Source organism: Schistocerca americana, chromosome 2 (genome assembly GCF_021461395.2).
Source record: "Schistocerca americana isolate TAMUIC-IGC-003095 chromosome 2, iqSchAmer2.1, whole genome shotgun sequence".
NCBI classification, from domain to species: Eukaryota; Metazoa; Arthropoda; class Insecta; order Orthoptera; family Acrididae; genus Schistocerca; species Schistocerca americana.
The window spans coordinates 587,180,784-587,200,516 of NC_060120.1; the positions used below are offsets into that span (position 1 = coordinate 587,180,784).

The following is a 19,733-nucleotide window of genomic DNA, read 5'->3' on the forward strand; positions in this document are numbered from 1 at the left end:
TTCTAGGGGACTGATGACCTAAGACGTTGAGTCCCATAGTGCTCAGAGCCATTTTTTAAAATGGATATAGTGAAGAGCAATGAATTCCGCCTTCATCTTGAACTTGCTGTTATCAAACGGACTTCAGTGAAATCTGGCATAGGGCCTCTGAACTATCCACGTTAAAAGGATGGAGCATGCAAACCGTTTACTTTTTGCTGCTATTTACTACGGAGTACTTCGATTTTTAAGTTTGCTTAAAAGCAGTAACATCTAGAAAAAACTAAAAGCACGCAAGGATTATGGGCGTAGTCGGAGCAGTATTGGTGTTGCTGTTCTGTTTTATCAAGTTTGATACTGACTCGATATTTTGTATGAATGGAAAGATCTGGTCAGTGAGAAAACGACAGCGGCACATGTTGGAAGGAGGAATACGAGCTTATGACCCGGTAACATCGAAGGAATTTGATACTGAGGGACTTCCCTACGTTATCTCGAGAGAAAAATAAAAGGGAACCCATTAAAGGGTCCCTCTCGTCTTTTTTTTTTTTTGCACCATCAGTATTAAAATTTTTACCTCACATTAATATTTTGCCCCGCTGATTCTAAAGACAATCGACTATGGAAAAAGGTGGTCCGCTAAAGACCTTTGTGTCTAAATTCTCTGTGACAGAGATAGAATCCCACTCACTGCTCGACATAGCGAGCTAAGAACGCACGTGCGTCGTGTGGGTGATTCAGGAGTGGTAGTGCACTGCAGATTGTGTCGTGCTTAATCGTAAATTGTTAAAATGATTTTCGACTCTAAGGGGAAAAGTGGAAACTGTTGCCAGCACAACAATTATTATGTAAGCAGTTAGCGTTAATTTTGTTCGTTCTACGGACTGGGCATTTTCAATGCCACACACTTTCAGTGCGAAGACGTTATTAATCAAACCCGGAAAGTTGGCGCAAAAAAAAGCTGGTGGCTGTTCGCAACGAACCACCACCAAGTCCTGCTTGCCGGAATGTATGCATTTGCAGCACCGGCTGAGAATGAGGTATTCAAGTAGACCAACGCAAGCAAACGGTAAGGATGTTCCTCTAATTCTAGTCCATCGTCATTTCTCTGGCTTACTAACAACGTTTATGTATCAGTTTTCTGAGCTCCACATGTTACTAGTCAGTAGATATCAAAGTCGTCTGTATTTTCTTGTTAAAACCCTGGAGCTCGTTCTTATCAGCCAAAACACGGCGTTGTGCGTGCAGAGACAGTTCACTCCACTTTTGTGCTAGTCGTATATGTTACATTTTAGTTATTGTTAATGCTACGACAATAGGGCACAAACCCGAACACCTTCCTCGGTATTCGTGTAACTGATTCTGCACCTATCTTATTCTCACTTTCCGAGAGCTCAGAAATTTTGAGGTGGTACCATGCAGCATTAACTACAAAAAAGAAGTCAATTATCAATCTAAGACAATTATGTCTCACAAGGGGAGGCCAAGACGTTCGGATCGCGGATTTACTTTAACATTTGTGCACTTCTAGTTCATTAGGACAACAGAATGTGCTAGTAGTAAGGAGTACTATTTAGACTATTTCGAGAAAATCGCAAGAGAGATTTTACCAGTCAGTAACGTACTGGTGCGTTGTGAACCTGAGCACGAGATGGCGGCGGTCGTGTCGTTAGCGTTCAAGCTCCGTGGTCGGTGGATCGTTGGATAGAGTCCCTCTTTTTTTTAATTTTTTTCAACACAAGCTATATTGTTTCACAGATATTACATTTGAAGGGTAACGTGATGAAAAGCTAGTGTATTAACATGAAATCGTATTGAATTTCCAATGCTATTTGGTTATTTGATAATTTCTATTGTCACAAGAATGATTAGAACCTATTGACTAGCAAAGGACCAAACGAATAACGTTTTCCTGAAAATGTACGCGTGACCTGAATTCAGAAATCGCTTACATCTGCAATCGCGTAAGGTAATACTTCATACCTGGACGCTTCGCTCTGCGGAGACAGATTTCAAGGACGAGGAACAGGCTTGCAAAGCCTAAGACAAACATCGATAAATAAAGGTGTAAATAAATTTATTCAGTAACAGAATGAGTTTCAATATTCCACAGTATGAGACTAACGTACAGTTAATCGCTGGATGTCCTTTCGACATTCGAAAATGATGTTTTTCATACTGATACGGAAAACGAAACGGCCTCTACTGCATCAAACTGATGCAATTTTTCCGCATGCGCAATAAATCCGAGTTTCTAAGGAAAGCAAAGTTCCTTCCGACAATTTGGATGCAAACTATGTGTAACTTCACATTTTTGTAAATATCGGCGCCTAAAACTGGTGATGTACAGTCGAATGTATTTTAAACAGCATCTTCACGGGAAGCGATTTCTCGCTCGTTGTCAACCACGGCACTCGATGTTGCCTATAGAAATGAAAGTCGCATCATCATTTGTTATAATAACGAAAATTAGTAAACAGCGAAGTAACATTGGAAATTCAGTAAAAATTCAAGCGAATGCAAGTGTCTTTTCATCATATTACCTTTCAAATGTAATATGTATGAAACAATATGACTAGTGTTGAAAAAATACACATTTCAAAAAAATGAGCGGAATTCGATCCAGCGATCCACCAATTACGGAGCTTTAACGCTAACCACATGATCGCCACTAGCTCGTGCTCACTGACGCGTAAAACTTCTCTTGGGATTTTCTCGAAATCGCCGAAACAGTACGCCTTACGACTAGCACACTGTGTTGTGTACGAAGTTTGAGGTGAATCCGTGATCCGCAAGTAGTGGCCTGCTCTGGTCAGTTGAAGGAAAGTGATGGATGAAATCGGTTGCCTTATTCGGTGCGTACTCAATGACGTGCCTTGAGTTTTCTCAGCCCTTCTAGTTTTCTCTTAGCGGATGCGACGTTAAGGAAACCATAAAGTAACCCAAGTATAGAGAAGTTCCTACACCTCCCATTCAAACCACGCCAGTCGCCGAAGTTGTGTGCTGTTTTTACAGTCGTGTGAAGGCCACTGAAACGTGCAACCGTCGTATTGGTTTCTTTTTTTAACAGCCGGAGTGCGACACTTGGTCATCGACGTCACATTTAGAGCTTTGTGACAGCACGGCTCGCTTCTTCCTCAGCTACTACTTACCAAAGCCATTGTTCCACTCTGTGTACAATTGTTTCCGCGACAACAGGAAAAGTTCGACATTTAACATTTTAAGTAGGGTAGTTACGTAAGTTTTTTTGTGCCTTCTATTGGGTTGGCTGTAGGAACCTGTTCACCAAAAAACGCTACTTCCTGTGTAAACAGAATTCCGTTAACAGCCCATTTGAACGTTCTCTTGTCTTTTATCAGATTCTTTGTGTAGTAGTGCCAAAGGAGATTGTATCTCGTACAGGAGAAATATCAAACGACTATTTTACGCCTCTACCTTATGCGCTTCTGATCCTCGTTGCCACACATTGTAATAGTAATAATAAATGGCCTTCGTAATTGCACGGTCGCCGTATTACCACGTCAGGTCATGGGGCAATTCCTGTGCCCAACTGTTCACAAACCACTGGTCTCCTAGTTCCCCAGCTCCATGTACACAAACGGGCGAAGTAATACAATCGTTACTGGACTGTTATGCGGGAGGACTGAATTTCAAACATGACTAGTCCCTTCTCTCATCCGTATACAATGAAAGATATAAACTAATATCTTATTTAAAAGAAGGTCCCTGGGGGAAAACAGCTACTTCTGTGGTAAACAGATGCTTCAGTTTAACCACCAAGTGTTTTCACGAGTAACTGTCAACAGACGATGGATAGCGTGACGGATGGCATCAGTAACATGACAAACTTCTCGGAATGTTAACTTTACTTCATTACCTTCTACAAAGTATTTTCAATGAAATACTTAAAAAACAAAAAAGGGCCGATGCTGTGGTTCCAGACATTATTTTGCAGAGGAAGGTAATCCACCAAGCACCTAAAATTTTACTGAATTTGTTACTTGATCGGTTTCAAATCTTCATAGCTTCATCGACAATTCTCTGTTCAAGGAGTTAAATTCGTTTCAAGCTATACATAAAAATACGGACAAAGATTCCAAGAAAATGTAAAAGAAATACGTTTTACGTAGTATTCAACGTTTGAACAAGTTGTTATACGGACTTGAAGCGAGTCACGAGAGCATTTTGATTGAAGGATTTCCTTCCAAAACAAAATGAAACGCGCAGATACGTACCCATTGCAGTCAGCCACTACGTTACGATCCAGACATTACGTCTGCCCTTCCCAATGCTCAGTCTCTAATGACATCCATATCGACGGGACGTAAAGGTGTATTTCAGGCCTGTTCGTTTGGTCTGCCTATACAGTATCTTACGAACGGATGCTTCGTCATATAGGCAAATTGTCAGTGGATTTATATTTTCATCCATTTTATTAAATATCTGTTACAACGTCTAAATTGTAAACAAGGGAAACACCAGCATTAGTCGTATGAATTTGAAACTTTTTTATCATTGGATATGTATTTCAATGACTGAGTGATCATCTTCAGTGCAAGACCAGGTCCAATCATGCACAACATGGAATTTAAATGCGTTCGTCTCATTTTCTAGGGCGGTATTTCCCGTCTCCTATAAATATACTGTAGATCACTTTAACGATGGTGTGAAACGAGACCTCCTTCAAGCTACAGTAAGTATGATTACACATTTTGAGTATGACAATGATCGTTTTTACAAGTATTAGTTCACAAGGGTAAACTGTTATAGAAGGAAAACAAGAAGAAGTAACGAGAATCAACACTCACAACTCAATACTTGACAAGTAAAACACAGACAAGAATTAAATGTTATTTATTCTGGACTGAAGCTCACTTTTTATAACTGCAATAATTACAGGAGCCGCCAGATAAAACAGAAAAAATACCAGCGTCTGTGGCGTGTCTTGAGACCACAGCCTGAAGTTATGCACTGTATACTGCGTATAGCTGTCATTAACGCGTTATTCACTTATTGATCAAATAATCTACCACCATATTCAGAGCTATCATTACGGAAAAGAGCTTGCAACGTCGCCGAACACAAATCTGTCGAATCGTGGGCACAGAAGGCCACGGGCTCACAAATAATCGTTCCATAGCGGACAATGATGTGTTTAACAGATGGATGATGATGATGGAGTTGCTTGGGTGCAACACAGGAGAAGCGCATATCAGCGTATCAGATGCCTCCGCCACACACCGTTGGGTGGCTTGCGGAGTATAAATGTAGATGTAGATGCACTAGCATCTTCACAGAACTGTAGTATCACGATGAATGTCGTTACGGAACACTATACGACAGCAAGGATCGTCTCTACACAAGGGCACAGTTCTGTCGTTTTGTTATCGAAGTCGTTTTTACAGCTTTGCGCTGTAAAGAGCTGACCCTGCCCTTTGCGAATGCCGTCAGCTATTGCCTGTTACGAACTCGCTTTTCTTTCCGACAGCTGCTATTGTTCGTTATCCCATGACCGAGAAATTGTTTGTTACCGCTAGTGCATGAACTACATGGAATACTGTACATTTGCTTAATTCGCTTGAGATAAATTACACGGGCCGGCACGATAACTGCAACACGTAATAAATTACGAGATCTGCAGCTTCCGGGGTTTGCAGAATCATACGAAGGTATACGGAAACGCTAGGCTATGAAAGGAAACCTGGATCAGGCTCGAGAAGAGCAACATCGGCAAGAGACGACTATGAGTTACAACTTCAAATTCTCCGCACGAAATCGACTCCATCAAGCTAAAGGAATTAATATTAGTGAGAGAACCGCCCGAAGAAAGCTACAAGAAGCTGATGTTCACTGCAGATGACTGACACGGCTATAAGAAGCTGATTTTCAATGCAGAAGACTGACTACAAGCCGAGAAGTCACCAAACCATCGCAATGCTGAACTATGTTTCGCAAGAGAATATCGCAGTTGGGGAATACGGCAATGGGAGCAAGTCTTGTACACGCAACAGTCGAGATATTGCTTGCGATAACCTGACAGTAAAGAGAGAAGGCATTTTAAGGATGGTTCTCTCATGGTGAGGGCACGAATCAGTAGGACTGCGAGGACGGACTAGGTCTTGGTGGACCATATGAGCCTTACAGCACATTGTTGTGTGTTCAGCGAAAGACAGAAAATGCGCCAAAAGCGCAATTTCTGTCGTTAGCCGCGCGGGCTAGCCTCAAGATCTAAGGCGCCTGGTCACGGTCAGCGCGACTCCCCCCGTCGGGGGTTCAAGTCCTCCCTCGGACATGGGTGTGTATGTTGTCCTTAATATAAGTTACACTCCTGGAAATGGAAAAAAGAACACATTGACACCGGTGTGTCAGACCCACCATACTTGCTCCAGACACTGCGAGAGGGCTGTACAAGCAATGATCACACGCACGGCACAGCGGACACACCAGGAACCGCGGTGTTGGCCGTCGAATGGCGCCAGCTGCGCAGCATTTGTGCACCGCCGCCGTCAGTGTCAGCCAGTTTGCCGTGGCATACGGAGCTCCATCGCAGTCTTTAACACTGGTAGCATGCCGCGACAGCGTGGACGTGAACCGTATGTGCAGTTGACGGACTTTGAGCGAGGGCGTATAGTGGGCATGCGGGAGGCCGGGTGGACGTACCGCCGAATTGCTCAACACGTGGGGCGTGAGGTCTCCACAGTACATCGATGTTGTCGCCAGTGGTCGGCGGAAGGTGCACTGGACCGGACCGCAGCGACGCACGGATGCACGCCAAGACCGTAGGATCCTACGCAGTGCCGTAGGGGACCGCACCGCCACTTCCCAGCAAATTAGGGACACTGTTGCTCCTGGGGTATCGGCGAGGACCATTCGCAACCGTCTCCATGAAGCTGGGCTACGGTCCCGCACACCGTTAGGCCGTCTTCCGCTCACGCCCCAACATCGTGCAGCCCGCCTCCAGTGGTGTCACGACAGGCGTGAATGGAGGGACGAATGGAGACGTGTCGTCTTCAGCGATGAGAGTCGCTTCTGCCTTGGTCCCAATGATGGTCGTATGCGTGTTTGGCGCCGTGCAGGTGAGCGCCACAATCAGGACTGCATACGACCGAGGCACACAGGGCCAACACCCGGCATCATGGTGTGGGGAGCGATCTCCTACACTGGCCGTACACCACTGGTGATCGTCGAGGGGACACTGAATAGTGCACGGTACATCCAAACCGTCATCGAACCCATCGTTCTACCATTCCTAGACCGGCAAGGGAACTTGTTGTTCCAACAGGACAATGCACGTCCGCATGTATCCCGTGCCACCCAACGTGCTCTAGAAGGTCTGAGTCAACTACCCTGGCCAGCAAGATCTCCGGATCTGTCCCCCATTGAGCATGTTTGGGACTGGATGAAGCGTCGTCTCACGCGGTCTGCACGTCCAGCACGAATGCTGGTCCAACTGAGGCGCCAGGTGGAAATGGCATGGCAAGCCGTTCCACAGGACTACATCCAGCATCTCTACGATCGTCTCCATGGGAGAATAGCAGCCTGCATTGCTGCGAAAGGTGGATATACACTGTACTAGTGCCGACATTGTGCATGCTCTGTTGCCTGTGTCTATGTGCCTGTGGTTCTGTCAGTGTGATCATGTGATGTATCTGACCCCAGGAATGTGTCAATAAAGTTTCCCCTTCCTGGGACAATGAATTCACAGTGTTGTTATTTCACTTTCCAGGAGTGCAGTTTAAGTAAGATTAAGTAGTGGGTAAGCTTAGGGATCGATGACCTTAGCAGTTTGGTCCCATACGACCTTGCCACAAATTTCGAATTTGTGTCTTTAGCTCCTTTTATTGGCTATGGTTTTTACACTAATGCATGACAATGCACGTCCACAAGTGGCGAGAATTTTAGAAGAGTTGTCGGAGGAACAGGCAATGACTTGGCTTGCCTGACGCCCTGATTTGAATCCTATGGACCATGGGTAGAAGGTAGAAGAGCTTTTCGGCGCTGCTCACTGACGCTACGGGAGACACTCCTGAAAGAATGAGAGCTAATTCCTCGAAAGGACAGCGCAGCATTAGTAAGAAGCATGCCTGAATGATTCTATGCCGTGACTGGTGCAGGAGGTGGTAATACACGCTTTTGAAGACGCGAAGAGAAGTCATTGAAGAGAAGTGTAGGAAAACCGAAGCAGAGCTTCCTCACAATTTGCTTTAAGTGTGAAATTATTCGTGTCGCTTCAACATCCCTGGCTTAATTAGCTCATAATCGTCTTTTTTCCGTTGTTAGACTTCTATATGCGGTCGTACCACAATATCCTATCATAAAATAGGAAAAAATGAAATTTAAAATAATATTTCTCTTTTCATTGAAGTGTTGCGTTTTTCTAGCCTATCAGAGCTGAATCATGTACGTGAGGCTACTGATTACATATGAAAACACAGAGAGTGAAGTAGTATGACACCTGGACAAACCAATATGCAGGGCATTCCATTGTTTCTGTATCATTGCACATCAGTGATTAAACACACGATAGCCGCATGCTACTCATTAACTGCTTCCAGAGGAGTCGGTACTGCGGCAAAACACACTAATACTGTATGAAAGAAGATGCAAGAGAAACGATTTACGACAATGATGTAACCTAAATCGTGAACAGTGACGCAGGATTGATGGGCGAAGTACTCTGCACCGGAATATCTGCTCTAAAACCGTGCATAGGTTTTCAACAAGCAACAAGTTCGGTAGTCGACCGCCTGAAGATATTCACATTTGCGAAGAATCATGTGTGAACAGAGACAGTTTTCACTTTTAACGACAGCACTGTTAACACGTAAGAAAGCGAATCTTCAGGAGACGTTGCTGTAACTCGTCCTTTGAGTAGCAGGAAGATCACTGAGCCAATTCCACGTTTAACAGTATCATCCCTTAATAGATCTGGCCTTCGCTGGGAACAACATGAACAATGATATAGTGAAAAATACCGTAGTTTCCCATTCTGCATATACTCAGCACCATACACAACGTGCCGCTGTTTTGAAAAATAACTATCAGCTTTGAAAGGTCATTTTTCAAATTATTTTCCGATCTGACATACCAGAAACTGTAATATTTTGATACACTGATCACATCCTGACCTCAATTGTGCCGCAATTAACTCTGTTGTTCATTAACAATTCCCTCCAGCAAACACACCTCCTGGTTACCGATCATTATTACTCTTCGCCGATGATCTGTTGCCATGAGTTACATATATTTATCTCGGCACTTTTAATCTATACACAATAAACAACAAATATCTGGAGAACTCATTCCTCCTAACCACACTCCAGTACATGTCGGAGGTAAGGTAGGATTCGCACTTTGGCCACATCTCATTTTGACCCCGAGTACGGACTAATTAAGTTACACCACATCAGCATAGAGCACTCAGGTCACGGCGCACGGGTTACGCGAATTATCCGCTCATGAGACTCCGTACAGAACTGTGCCCCTTAATTAGTCAACCATCTGTGTTTTCATGGTTCTAGCTAGTCTACTGACGATATTAAGAGCTTAAGCAACTTACAATTTTTTTAAATTAGTAAACCTTATGGGGAACAGCACGTCTTAAACGACATCAGCTGATAATACTCATTCAACTATCCACTTACATAACCGTTGCAGTCAGCATGTAAATTTTTATCTTGTGAAACTTACAAGGCCTATGAGCTTCGCAGCCATCAACGTTCATAAGCTAATTACCGCAGTCATGCAAGTGAAATGATCCTTTGTAGAAGGTTGGGAGAAAGAGAAAGGACGTTAACTTGTCAAAGAGATCATTCTGACCATCGTCTGTGATGATTCAGTGAAGCTAAGAACACCGAGTGTACGACTTTATGCAAGATAGGTTTTATAAATAATCGTAAGCAATTTGTGCTTAGACAGCGTCCAAACGTATGTATACAAAATCCATGCAAGATTATTATAAGCTACGTTGGTAGAACATAAGCATAACACGATGACTAGAACTGTGGGCAGAGGGAGGAAGCTGTGGCTGGACACTCCGGAAATGCTGAAATTAATGAATGCTACATCTACATAATACCAGTCTGGTCTGTTCTCTTTCCTTCGGCAATTCGGCTTTGAGCTGGGGAAAATTGAAAATTGGCTATCTATATGCCTCTACAAGTGTGCTTGTCTCTTTCATCTTACTCTTACGACAATGGTTGCAACAATTCCCGTACGATACAGTTTCTCTATACGTATTTACATTTAAGTTCGCCGAACATTTCTGTTACACTCTTTATGGGCTACACCGACCAGTTATGATCCTAGCTGTGCGTGTTTGATTCGTTGCCCGTTGTCACGCTTTCTTGAAGACGACTTCATACACTTTAACAATACAAACTGATCGTACTGTGCTCTTTCGTTTAGATACGCACTGCATTTTTCCAGAACGCTTCCACCAGATCTACATCTTCCATTCGTCTCAGTTAATACTGACTCTACGTGATCATTTCAGTTCATACTTCTTAGCATTACCACGAAATATGTTACATACTCAGTGCAGGATTAGTGCTTGAACATGTCAGATATTATCGTGTTGTTTCTGTTTGGTGTTGACATCATATAATATTTTTCCGCATTGAGAGAGAGCTGGGAGTTATGAAGGACGTCGGGGACCGAAACCCACGACCGCTGTGTGGTGGAGCCCAGCGCAGTTGCCAGGGAAAGCAGTGGGTGAGGCCACCCTCACGAACGGACCCCTGGCCGAGGGGGGACACCCCACAGCTACACCTCGCGGCTGTCAGCCGCAGTATTACACAGGACACGAGGCACACGCGAAAACAGCTAAAACCACTTAGGACAGGCGGCGTGTGTAGCTAATGCACCAAGCACCGGAACAGTCGTTATGTGCGCCGACAACAGAAGCGTGGTAATGATTTCGTGCGGCTTCGAAACAACTTTGGTGCTCACTATAAACTGGGGTCGACATCTTGGGCAGTCTAACTCGAATCGATAGTGCGTGTTGCGGTCAGCTGACGGCGGCGCGAGTCAGCTGAGAGGGTGCAGTGCGTGCGGCCGGGTCAGCTGGCGAGTGCGTGCGTGGGCTGACCTTTAGGAGGCGTGGAGGGCGGCAGCTGTGCGCCGGCCCTGGTGGCTGCCATGCCGGGGGCGGCTGCCGCTGCTGCGTGGCGCCCCGCCGTCGTCGCCATGCTCGCACACCTCCGACTAGCGCGCCCGCCGCGCCGCTACGCCGGCGAGCGGCGCCACCGTCGACCGCCACCCCCTACCGGCAACCACGCGAACCTACCCCGGGCGCGCGCGCGCTGTTTGCCGTTCGCCGGTCGGCCTTCGCTGACCGCCGCTGCGCTGGACCGACGGCCGCTTGTCGTTAACGGGACGTCCAAGGTCGTGCTCCCACTCTCTACCGGCAAGTCCGCTGTCTTTTCAGAATCACGTGCTGTTCCACCAGTCTCAAGTTTTCAGCAGTGCCGGTGTAACAGTAGCGCTTACAATAGAAAGCATCTCTCTTCTTAAAAGAATCTCTCTCCATGTATGAACCAGCTTCAAACGGCTGATTAATGACCAGTTACTGTGATAAATATTTGACGCTAAGCATGTAAGCGATAGACGTTTGTTTGGAATTATGTTTGAACTTCGTCGCGGATCGCTAAGTGTTCTCTTTTGGTATGTATGGGCGGCAAATAGGAGCCAACGAAGCGGTTGGCCGTGGTTGGGATCAGGAATGTCGGCGGTAACATCAAAGCGCTGGCGATGAGATGGGCATGGGATCCAGCACCTAGTGTCGACGCCGGGTCGACTGTTCATTGGTTTAGTAGGGATTTACTATCTCTGCCGAACGGCTGTATATTTATTGTATAAGAATACTGGAGTACTGAGTGGAATACGGAGACAGCATTGCAGCTGATAGTTATTGTGAACGGGAATGTTTATGGGACCTCCCGAACTGCGATTGTAAAACAAACTGAAAAAATTAGGCACTTGGAGGTAAATAAGTGAGCTGCCAGGAAATAATGTGCAAGACGTGCAAAAGAAATCCGAGTATCTTTTTGTGTAGGTACAGCTCTCCTTTGGTACAACTCGTCTTTGGAAATTTTAGGGCCTGCACAATTCAATAACAACTCAATCTGTAGCTCTTATTCGCAAAATAATTTAAATAGATCATATTCCAACTCAGCTCTAAGGTCTGACAATTTCGTCCCACCACACTTCAAATAGCTCTAAGCACTATGGGACTTAACATCTGAGGTCATCAGTCCCCTAGACTTAGAACTACTTAAACCTAACTAAACTAAGGACATCATACACATCAGTGCCCGAGGCAGGATTAGAACCTGCGACCGTAGCAGCAGCGTGGTTCCGGACTGAAGCACCTAGAACCGCTCGGTCACAACGGCCGGCCACACGAACTGTTCCCCACTTTTTAAAAGTGCGGTCATCCACAAGCGCCGTTCTTCTTCTACTTCTCTTTCTGATGGCCAGCTTCTTGCAGTAAACTAAATGTTGCACATGCGACGAATGCCAGATCCTCTTTTCACTCGTAATATCGGCCAGTGAAATTGTTACATAGGCCTTTCGATGTTTATATAGTCATCTCTCTTGAAGTATATGTCGTACATTGATATTTTCCACGCATACTGAGGGGTATATACGAATACGGTCTGCGAAGTGTGTTGCGACTAGACTTAGTAATAGGGAAGTAATGAAACGTCATGACCGATAATCAAGTTTTAGTGAAAAAAAAACAAAAAACAGTAGCAGGCGATGACACTCTTCATTTCACCATTTTGTGGAGACTGACTGTGAGAACAAGTTTCACAAAGATTCGAAGTTACTGTATGTCCAAAGATTGATGGAAGTCGTTAAGTGTTTTCATTCCCAAAGACTGGGTGAATGAAATCTAAGTAATCTGCGCGTTGTGAGCTACGCTGTCTCAGCGTACACAGTTTCTAACTGTGGTACTTGTCTTACGGTGTTGGATCTTTAACATAAGATAATGAGTCGGTTGTGAGAACATTTTACATTTTTAAATTCTGGCAGTAATGACAGTATACAAAAACTGAAAATAAAATTTTCGTTGCTCCTGGAAGCATTTACATGGGCAAACTGCAAATGGAACCATGAAGCATGTTGATCGGTTAGTAATATACTGGGTGTCCCAGGTCACAACGAATGGTATGATAACCGATTTGTACTGATTATGAACTCATCAGCAGACGAACTGATGAAAGAGAAAGAAAGGAGGAATAGGGCAGAAAAATACCAGGAAACTAAATTACGGATCTAATTTCTGGACAAAACTCTACGTACTTTAAAAACACCCCCTACATAGTAACTTGTGAACTGAGCAACTGCGTATAGAAGGTAATGTCGTCTGTTATTTAATCTCCTCGTAATTTACTCAAGAATAAAGGAGCGTAGTCGAGTTAAATCAGGCAATGCAGAGAGAATTAGTTCAGGAACTGACGCTAAAAACTGTTTATGAGTTCTGTTAATGGCAATGGGCGAAGCAGAGAGGACGTAACTGGCTCTAGCAAGAAAACCATTTCCGAAAAAAAGGAAAACCTTTTTAACATTAAATGTACTTTCAGATGTTCGGTAGCTTTTTCGGAACTTATTTAGAGTTTATCCTTGTATGGAAGTGACACGTGGATAAGAAGCATTTTAGACGAGAAGGCAATACTAGCTTTTGAAACGTGTAGAGCAGATAATCAATGAAGCGGTACTGAATGGGAATGAGGGAAAGGAATTTGTGGCACAACTTGACTAAATGATAGGATCAACTAATAGGAAATATCCCGTGACATCGCAAGTTCGTCAGTTGTGTGTGTGTGTGTGTGTGTGTGTGTGTGTGTGTGTGTGTGTGTGTGTGTCGGCAGGGGGGGGGGGGCTGAAGTTGGCTACCACCGCCAGCAGTAATTTACTAGCCCCCTTTTTCTTTAATTTTAACGGATTTATGATGATTTAGCAATTAGTCAAGACTTCTGTGGTCTGACACTGAAATCTGTAATAAAAAAATTTGCACGAATGTCACTCACTGTGTTTCTCTAAGACGTTATGCCGAGTTTGTCTGATAGAAAGTACCCACAGTCCCATAAATATTCGCGAAGTATAAATGTAGATGCAGATCAAAACGCACACCAAACAGCATCACCCGGACATCTCGATGGCAGCCACCTGAACATTGTCATTTTTTGTTATTTTTTTTATTTCGTTAACGTGCTTTAGAGCGATTAAGTTTCTTCCAGACAATAATTACGTACCCAACAGTAAAGAGCATAAACTGGAAGATGTTTTTAGAATCTCACGTCTCGTCGAAGTGACGTACAGACAGATCACAAGCACAACTGGACAACTGAGAGGAAGTGCATCGGCGCCCAGCTTGTTCAAAGAGCCACCGTGGCATTCTTCACAAGTGATTTAGAGGACTCTCGCCAGAGCTACAGCATCTTGATGGCTCTCTAACAAACTTCTTGTCTTCTGCCATTCAAGTCTCTTATCTTCAAGTTCCACGTACTTCGAAGACGTCAGAACGGTACTCACTGTGTTGACGTGCTCTTAAAGCGGCGTGTGTCTGCGTTTCATTAATGGAGAACATTAACTGGTACGTGAGAAGACAGCATGCTCGTAGATGTGAGGGTAATACGAGCCGACAAATCTTATGCCGCACGAAAATAAGATGTTAAGTTTAAACACTAAGTGCGTTCTACTATGGTTGCGGCATGCTTGTCACCCTACGACAGCGAACAGCTCAGTAAATGGAAGCACAGAACAGCTCTAAGACACGCAGAAATACAGAAAGAGGGAAACAGAGAATCTACACGAAAGCGTCGATGACTTCAGCACGTATGATCGTAAATGATTCATTTGGGTTAGATGCAATGGAAATTATGCGTGAAAACTGCGATGGTTCGGGAAGGGTAGACTGTCAAGAGATGCTACACGCTCCGGTTAGACGCTAAAGGGTCCGTTGTAGCGAGTCAGAATTAGTTTTTACAACAGGATTGGTGTGTACTGCTGAATTTAAGGTTCATTATTGTGCTTCTTTATAAGAACTAGTGGTAAGTAATAGATTGATGCTAACGACTTACACTGAAGTGACAGAAGACATGGGATGCCTCCTAACATCGTGTCGCAGCAACTCTACGTGGCACGGACTCAACAAGTCGTTCGAACTCCTCTGCAGAAATATTGACCGATAATGCTCTTTAGTCGTCCATAATTGCGAAAGTGTCGCTGGTGCAGGAATTTGTGCACGAATTGACCTCCCGATTACGTCCCATAAATATTCGATGGGGTTCGTGACTGTTCAAACCAGCTGTGAACAATTGTGGTCCGTTAACATGTTTGGGAACGAAGTCCATGAATGGCTGCAAATGTTCTCCAAGAAGCAGAATGTAACATTTCCTAGTCCATGATCTGTTCAGCTGGACCAAAGGATCCGGTTCATTCCATGTAAACACAGACCACAACATTGTGGAGCCACCCCATGGCCTCGTGAGGTCTGCGCCACACGCCGCAGTCCTCTATCGTTATGCGAAGACCTTCGGCCAATGCTTTGTCCTTGATGACAGATGACGCCTGAAATTTCATATTCTTCGCACTCTTCACACTGTGGATCTCGGAATACTGAATTCCTTAACGATTTCCGAAAGTACATGGCCCAAGCGTCTAGATCTAACTACCATTCTGCGTTCGAAGTCTGTTAATTTTCCGTCGTGCGGCCATTACCGCGTAGGGAACCTTTTCACATGAATGACTTTAGTACGAATGACAGCTCCGCCAATGCACAGCCCTTTTATACCTTGCATACGCGAGACTACCGCCATCTGTACACTGCATATCGCTATACCATGATTTTTGTCACCTCAGTTTACAATTATACGATATCACTTCTGATGCTTCATATTTACACCACTGACCATTAAAAATTGCTACACCACGAAGATGATGTGCTACAGACGCGAAATTTAAAGGACAGGAAGAAGATGCTGTGATATGCAAATGATTAGCTTTTCAGAGCATTCACACAAGGTTGGCACCGGTGGCGTCACCTGCATCTTGCTGACATGAGGAAAGTATCCAACCGATTTCTCACAGGCAAAAAGCAGTTGACCGGCGTTGCCTGGAGAAACGTTGTTGTGATGCCTCTTGTAAAGAGGAGAAATGCGTACCATCACGTTTCCGACTTTGATACAGGTCGGATTGTAGCGTATCGCGATTGCGGTTTGTCGTATCGCGACATTGCTGCTCGCGTTGGTCGAGGTCCAGTGACTGTTAGCAGAATATGACAATGCATCACAGACAGGAGCGCCTGCGATGGTGTACTCAACGACGAACCTGGGTGCACGAATGGCAAAAGGTCATTTTTTCGAATGAATCCAGGTTTTGTTTACAGCATCATGATGGTCGCATCCGTGTTTGGTGACATCGCGGTGAACGCACATTGGAAGCGTGTAATCGTCATCGCCATACTGGCCTATCACCCGGCGTGATGGTATGGGGTGCCATTGGTTACACGTCTCTGTCACCTCTTGTTCGCATTGATGGCACTTTGAACAGTGGACGTTACATTTCAGATGTGTTATGACCCGTGGCTCTATCCTTCATTTGATCCCTCCGAAACCCTACATTTCAGCAGGATAATGCACGACCGCATGTTGCAGGTCCTGTACGGGCCTTTCTGGATACAGAAAATCTTCGACTGCAGCACTGGCCAGCACATTCTCCAAATCTCTCACCAACTGAAAACGTCTGGTCAATGGTGGCCGAGCAACTGGCTCGTCACAATACGCCAGTCACTACTCTTTATGAACTGTGGTATCGTGTTGAAGCAAATGGGCAGCTGTACCTGTACACGCCACCCAAGCTCTGTTTGACTCAATGTCCAGACGTATCAAGGCCGTTACTACGGGCAGAGGTGGTTGTTCTGGGTACTGATTTCTCAGGATCTGTGCACCCAAATTGCGTGAAAATGTAATCACATGTCAGTTCTAGTCCAATATATTTGTCCAATGAATACCCTTTTATTATCTGCATTTCTTCTTGGTGCAGCAATTTTAATCGCCAGTAGTGTATACACGTGGCATCCCTCAATGGTAGCATCGTTCCTTTCAAATACCAATGCGCTTGTTGCTCAGCTGTGACGACACGCGACACGTGTTACAATGCCCAGGGCGTCTGACGAGCGTGAGTAGAGTTCACTGTGACCAGCGAACTCGAGCCGAGGCTCGATCTGTTCCCGAGGACGAAGCTAGGTGTTACGCAGTGCACTACGGATGCACGCAGCCTGTGACCTTCACTCGCAGGACAATACTGCAACCGATAGCGCGCGTGACAGGTTCCAAAATTTGCTGCGCGAACCCGCGGGTGTGAAGTCGGGGTGGTTCGCGAACTGCGACCTCGGCGGACGTAATCTGTACTGAGTGCGATGAGAAGCGCGTCCCCGGGGCGCAGTAGCGGCGCTGTTGATAGCCGGCGGCGATCCCAGCGGACGCGTTATCACGTCGTGCGACCCGACCCGCTGCCCGATAAACACACGGGGGGCCGCAGGCGTGTTTCCGGCGAACTGTCCGGAAGCGGCAGCCGGGCTGCCGATGTTATCGCTGCCGGCCGCGGACACCGACGATCGCGCTCACGGCAGCTAGGACGCTTTGGCAGTTTCAGGTAGGAAACTTCCTGGCAGATTAAAACTGTCTGCCCGACCGAGACTCGAACTCGGGACCTTTGCCTATTGCGGGCAAGTGCTCTACCAACTGAGCTACCGAAGCACGACTCACGCCCGGTACTCACAGCTTTACTTCTGCCAGTATCTCCTCTCCTACCTTCCAAACTTTACAGAAGCTCTCCTGCGAACCCTGCAGAACTAGCACTCCTGAAAGAAAGGATAATGCGGAGACATGGCTTAGCCACAGCCTGGGGGATGTTTCCAGAATCCGCTGCAGAATGAAAATCTCATTCTGGAGGTTCAGGTAGATTCCGAGCGACACAAAAATCTAGGTACATAAACAGCGTCAAATTAAAGCGGGAACCCAAGCTACCTCTATGACTATCGCCACTGTCCCAATCATTAGGATGTAAAAAGTTTACTGCCAGTTGTGCCTCGCACACTTTACTAGATTCCGGGCCAGTGGTTTTCAAACTGCGGGCTAAATCAGGTATCGGGTGAGGCCCGCGTTTCACAGCCGTATTTTACGAGAGCAACTGGAGAAGTAATAGCAAGCTGTTGTTGTTGTGGTCTTCAGTCCAGAAACTGGTTTGATGCAGTTCTCCATGCTACTCTGCCCTGTACAAGCCTCTTCATCTCCCAGTACCTACTGGAACCTACATCTTTCTGAATCTGCTTTGTGTATTCATCTCTTGGTCGCCCTCTACGATTTATACCCTCCACGCTGCCCTCCAATGCTAAATTTGTGATCCCTTGATGACTCAGAACATGTCCTGCCAACCGGTCCCTTCTTGTCAAGTTGTGCCACAAACTCCTCCCCAATTTTATTAAATACCTCCTCATTGGTTATGTGATCTACCCATCTAATATTCAGCATTCTTCTGTAGCACCACATTTCGAAAGCTTCTATTCTCTTCTTGTCTAAACTATTCATCGTCCACGTTTCACTTCCATACATGGCTACACTCCATACAAATACTTTCAGAAACGACTTCCTGACACACAAATCTTTACTCGATGTTAACAAGTTTCTCGTCTTCAGAAACTCTTTCCTTGCCATTGCCAGTCTACATTTTATATCCTCTCTACTTCGACCATCATCAGTTATTTTGCTCTCCAAATAGCAAAACTCATTTTCTACTTTAAGCGTCTCATTTCGTAATCTAATTCCCTCAGCATCACCTGACTTAATTCGACTAAATTCCATTATCCTCGTTTTGCTTTTGTTGATGTTTATCTTATATCCCCGTTTCAAGACACTGTCCATTCCGTTCAACTGCTCTTCCAAGTCCTATGCTGTCTCTGACAGAATTACAATGTCATCGGCGAAGCTCAAAGTTTTTATTTCTTCTCCCTGGATTTTAATTCCTACTCCGAACTTTTCTTTTGTTTCCTTTACTGCTTGCTCAATATACAGATTGAATAACATCGGTATAGGCTACAACCCTGTCTCACTCGCTTCCCAACCACTGCTTCCCTTTCATGTCCCTTGACTCTTATAACTGCCATCTGGTTTCTGCACAAATTGTGAATAGCATTCCGCCCCCTGTATTTTACCCCTGCCACATTCAGGATTTGAAAGAAAGCTATCAGTATAAAATGGAATTAATACGTCAAGAATTTGAAACTCCCAGGATGTGAAGATGCATTCTTTGACAAAGTTCCGGCATATGGCGACAGATGACACGACAAGCTGAATAGGAAAGACAGTTGAAACAAAATGGCCGCGTTTCTGTGTAGCGGAACAGCGAGCAGCAATAGGATTCTTGTGGTCGCAGGGGGTAAAACCTCGATAAAGCCATAGAAGGATGTTTAAAGGATATGCAGATAGCTGCATTAATGAGAAAAGAGTGTACGAGTGAGTAGATTTCTTTAGAAGTGGACGTGCGCCAATCGAACATGTGCAACGCTCTGGTCGTCCCTGTACGGCCGTTTCTGACGAGAATGTGGGATGCGTTGACGCCATGATTCGTGAGAACCGGTGTACCTGTGTAGAAGCTGTAGCCAGGTAACTGAGTATCAGCGTCAGATCCGCTCATACCATTATTGTCCGCCCCCGTTAGCTGAATGGTCAGCGTGACGGATTGTT

General features: G+C 45.1%; 1 protein-coding gene across 9 annotated transcripts in view; it reads right to left on the minus strand.

Moving 5' to 3' along the window:
* LOC124591006 (oxidation resistance protein 1) overlaps window positions 1-19,733 on the minus strand; it is a 775,097-nt gene that overhangs the window by 434,953 nt on the left and 320,411 nt on the right. Inside the window, exon 1 of one of the 9 annotated variants that reach the window (XM_047131704.1) lies at window positions 11,069-11,183. The exons of the other annotated variants lie outside the window; for them this stretch is intronic. Within the exon in view, the coding sequence (XP_046987660.1) occupies window positions 11,069-11,168 (100 nt within the window). The 5' untranslated portion in view covers window positions 11,169-11,183. Of the gene's footprint in view, window positions 1-11,068; window positions 11,184-19,733 lie in introns of those variants that run through there. 9 annotated transcript variants of the gene reach the window in all.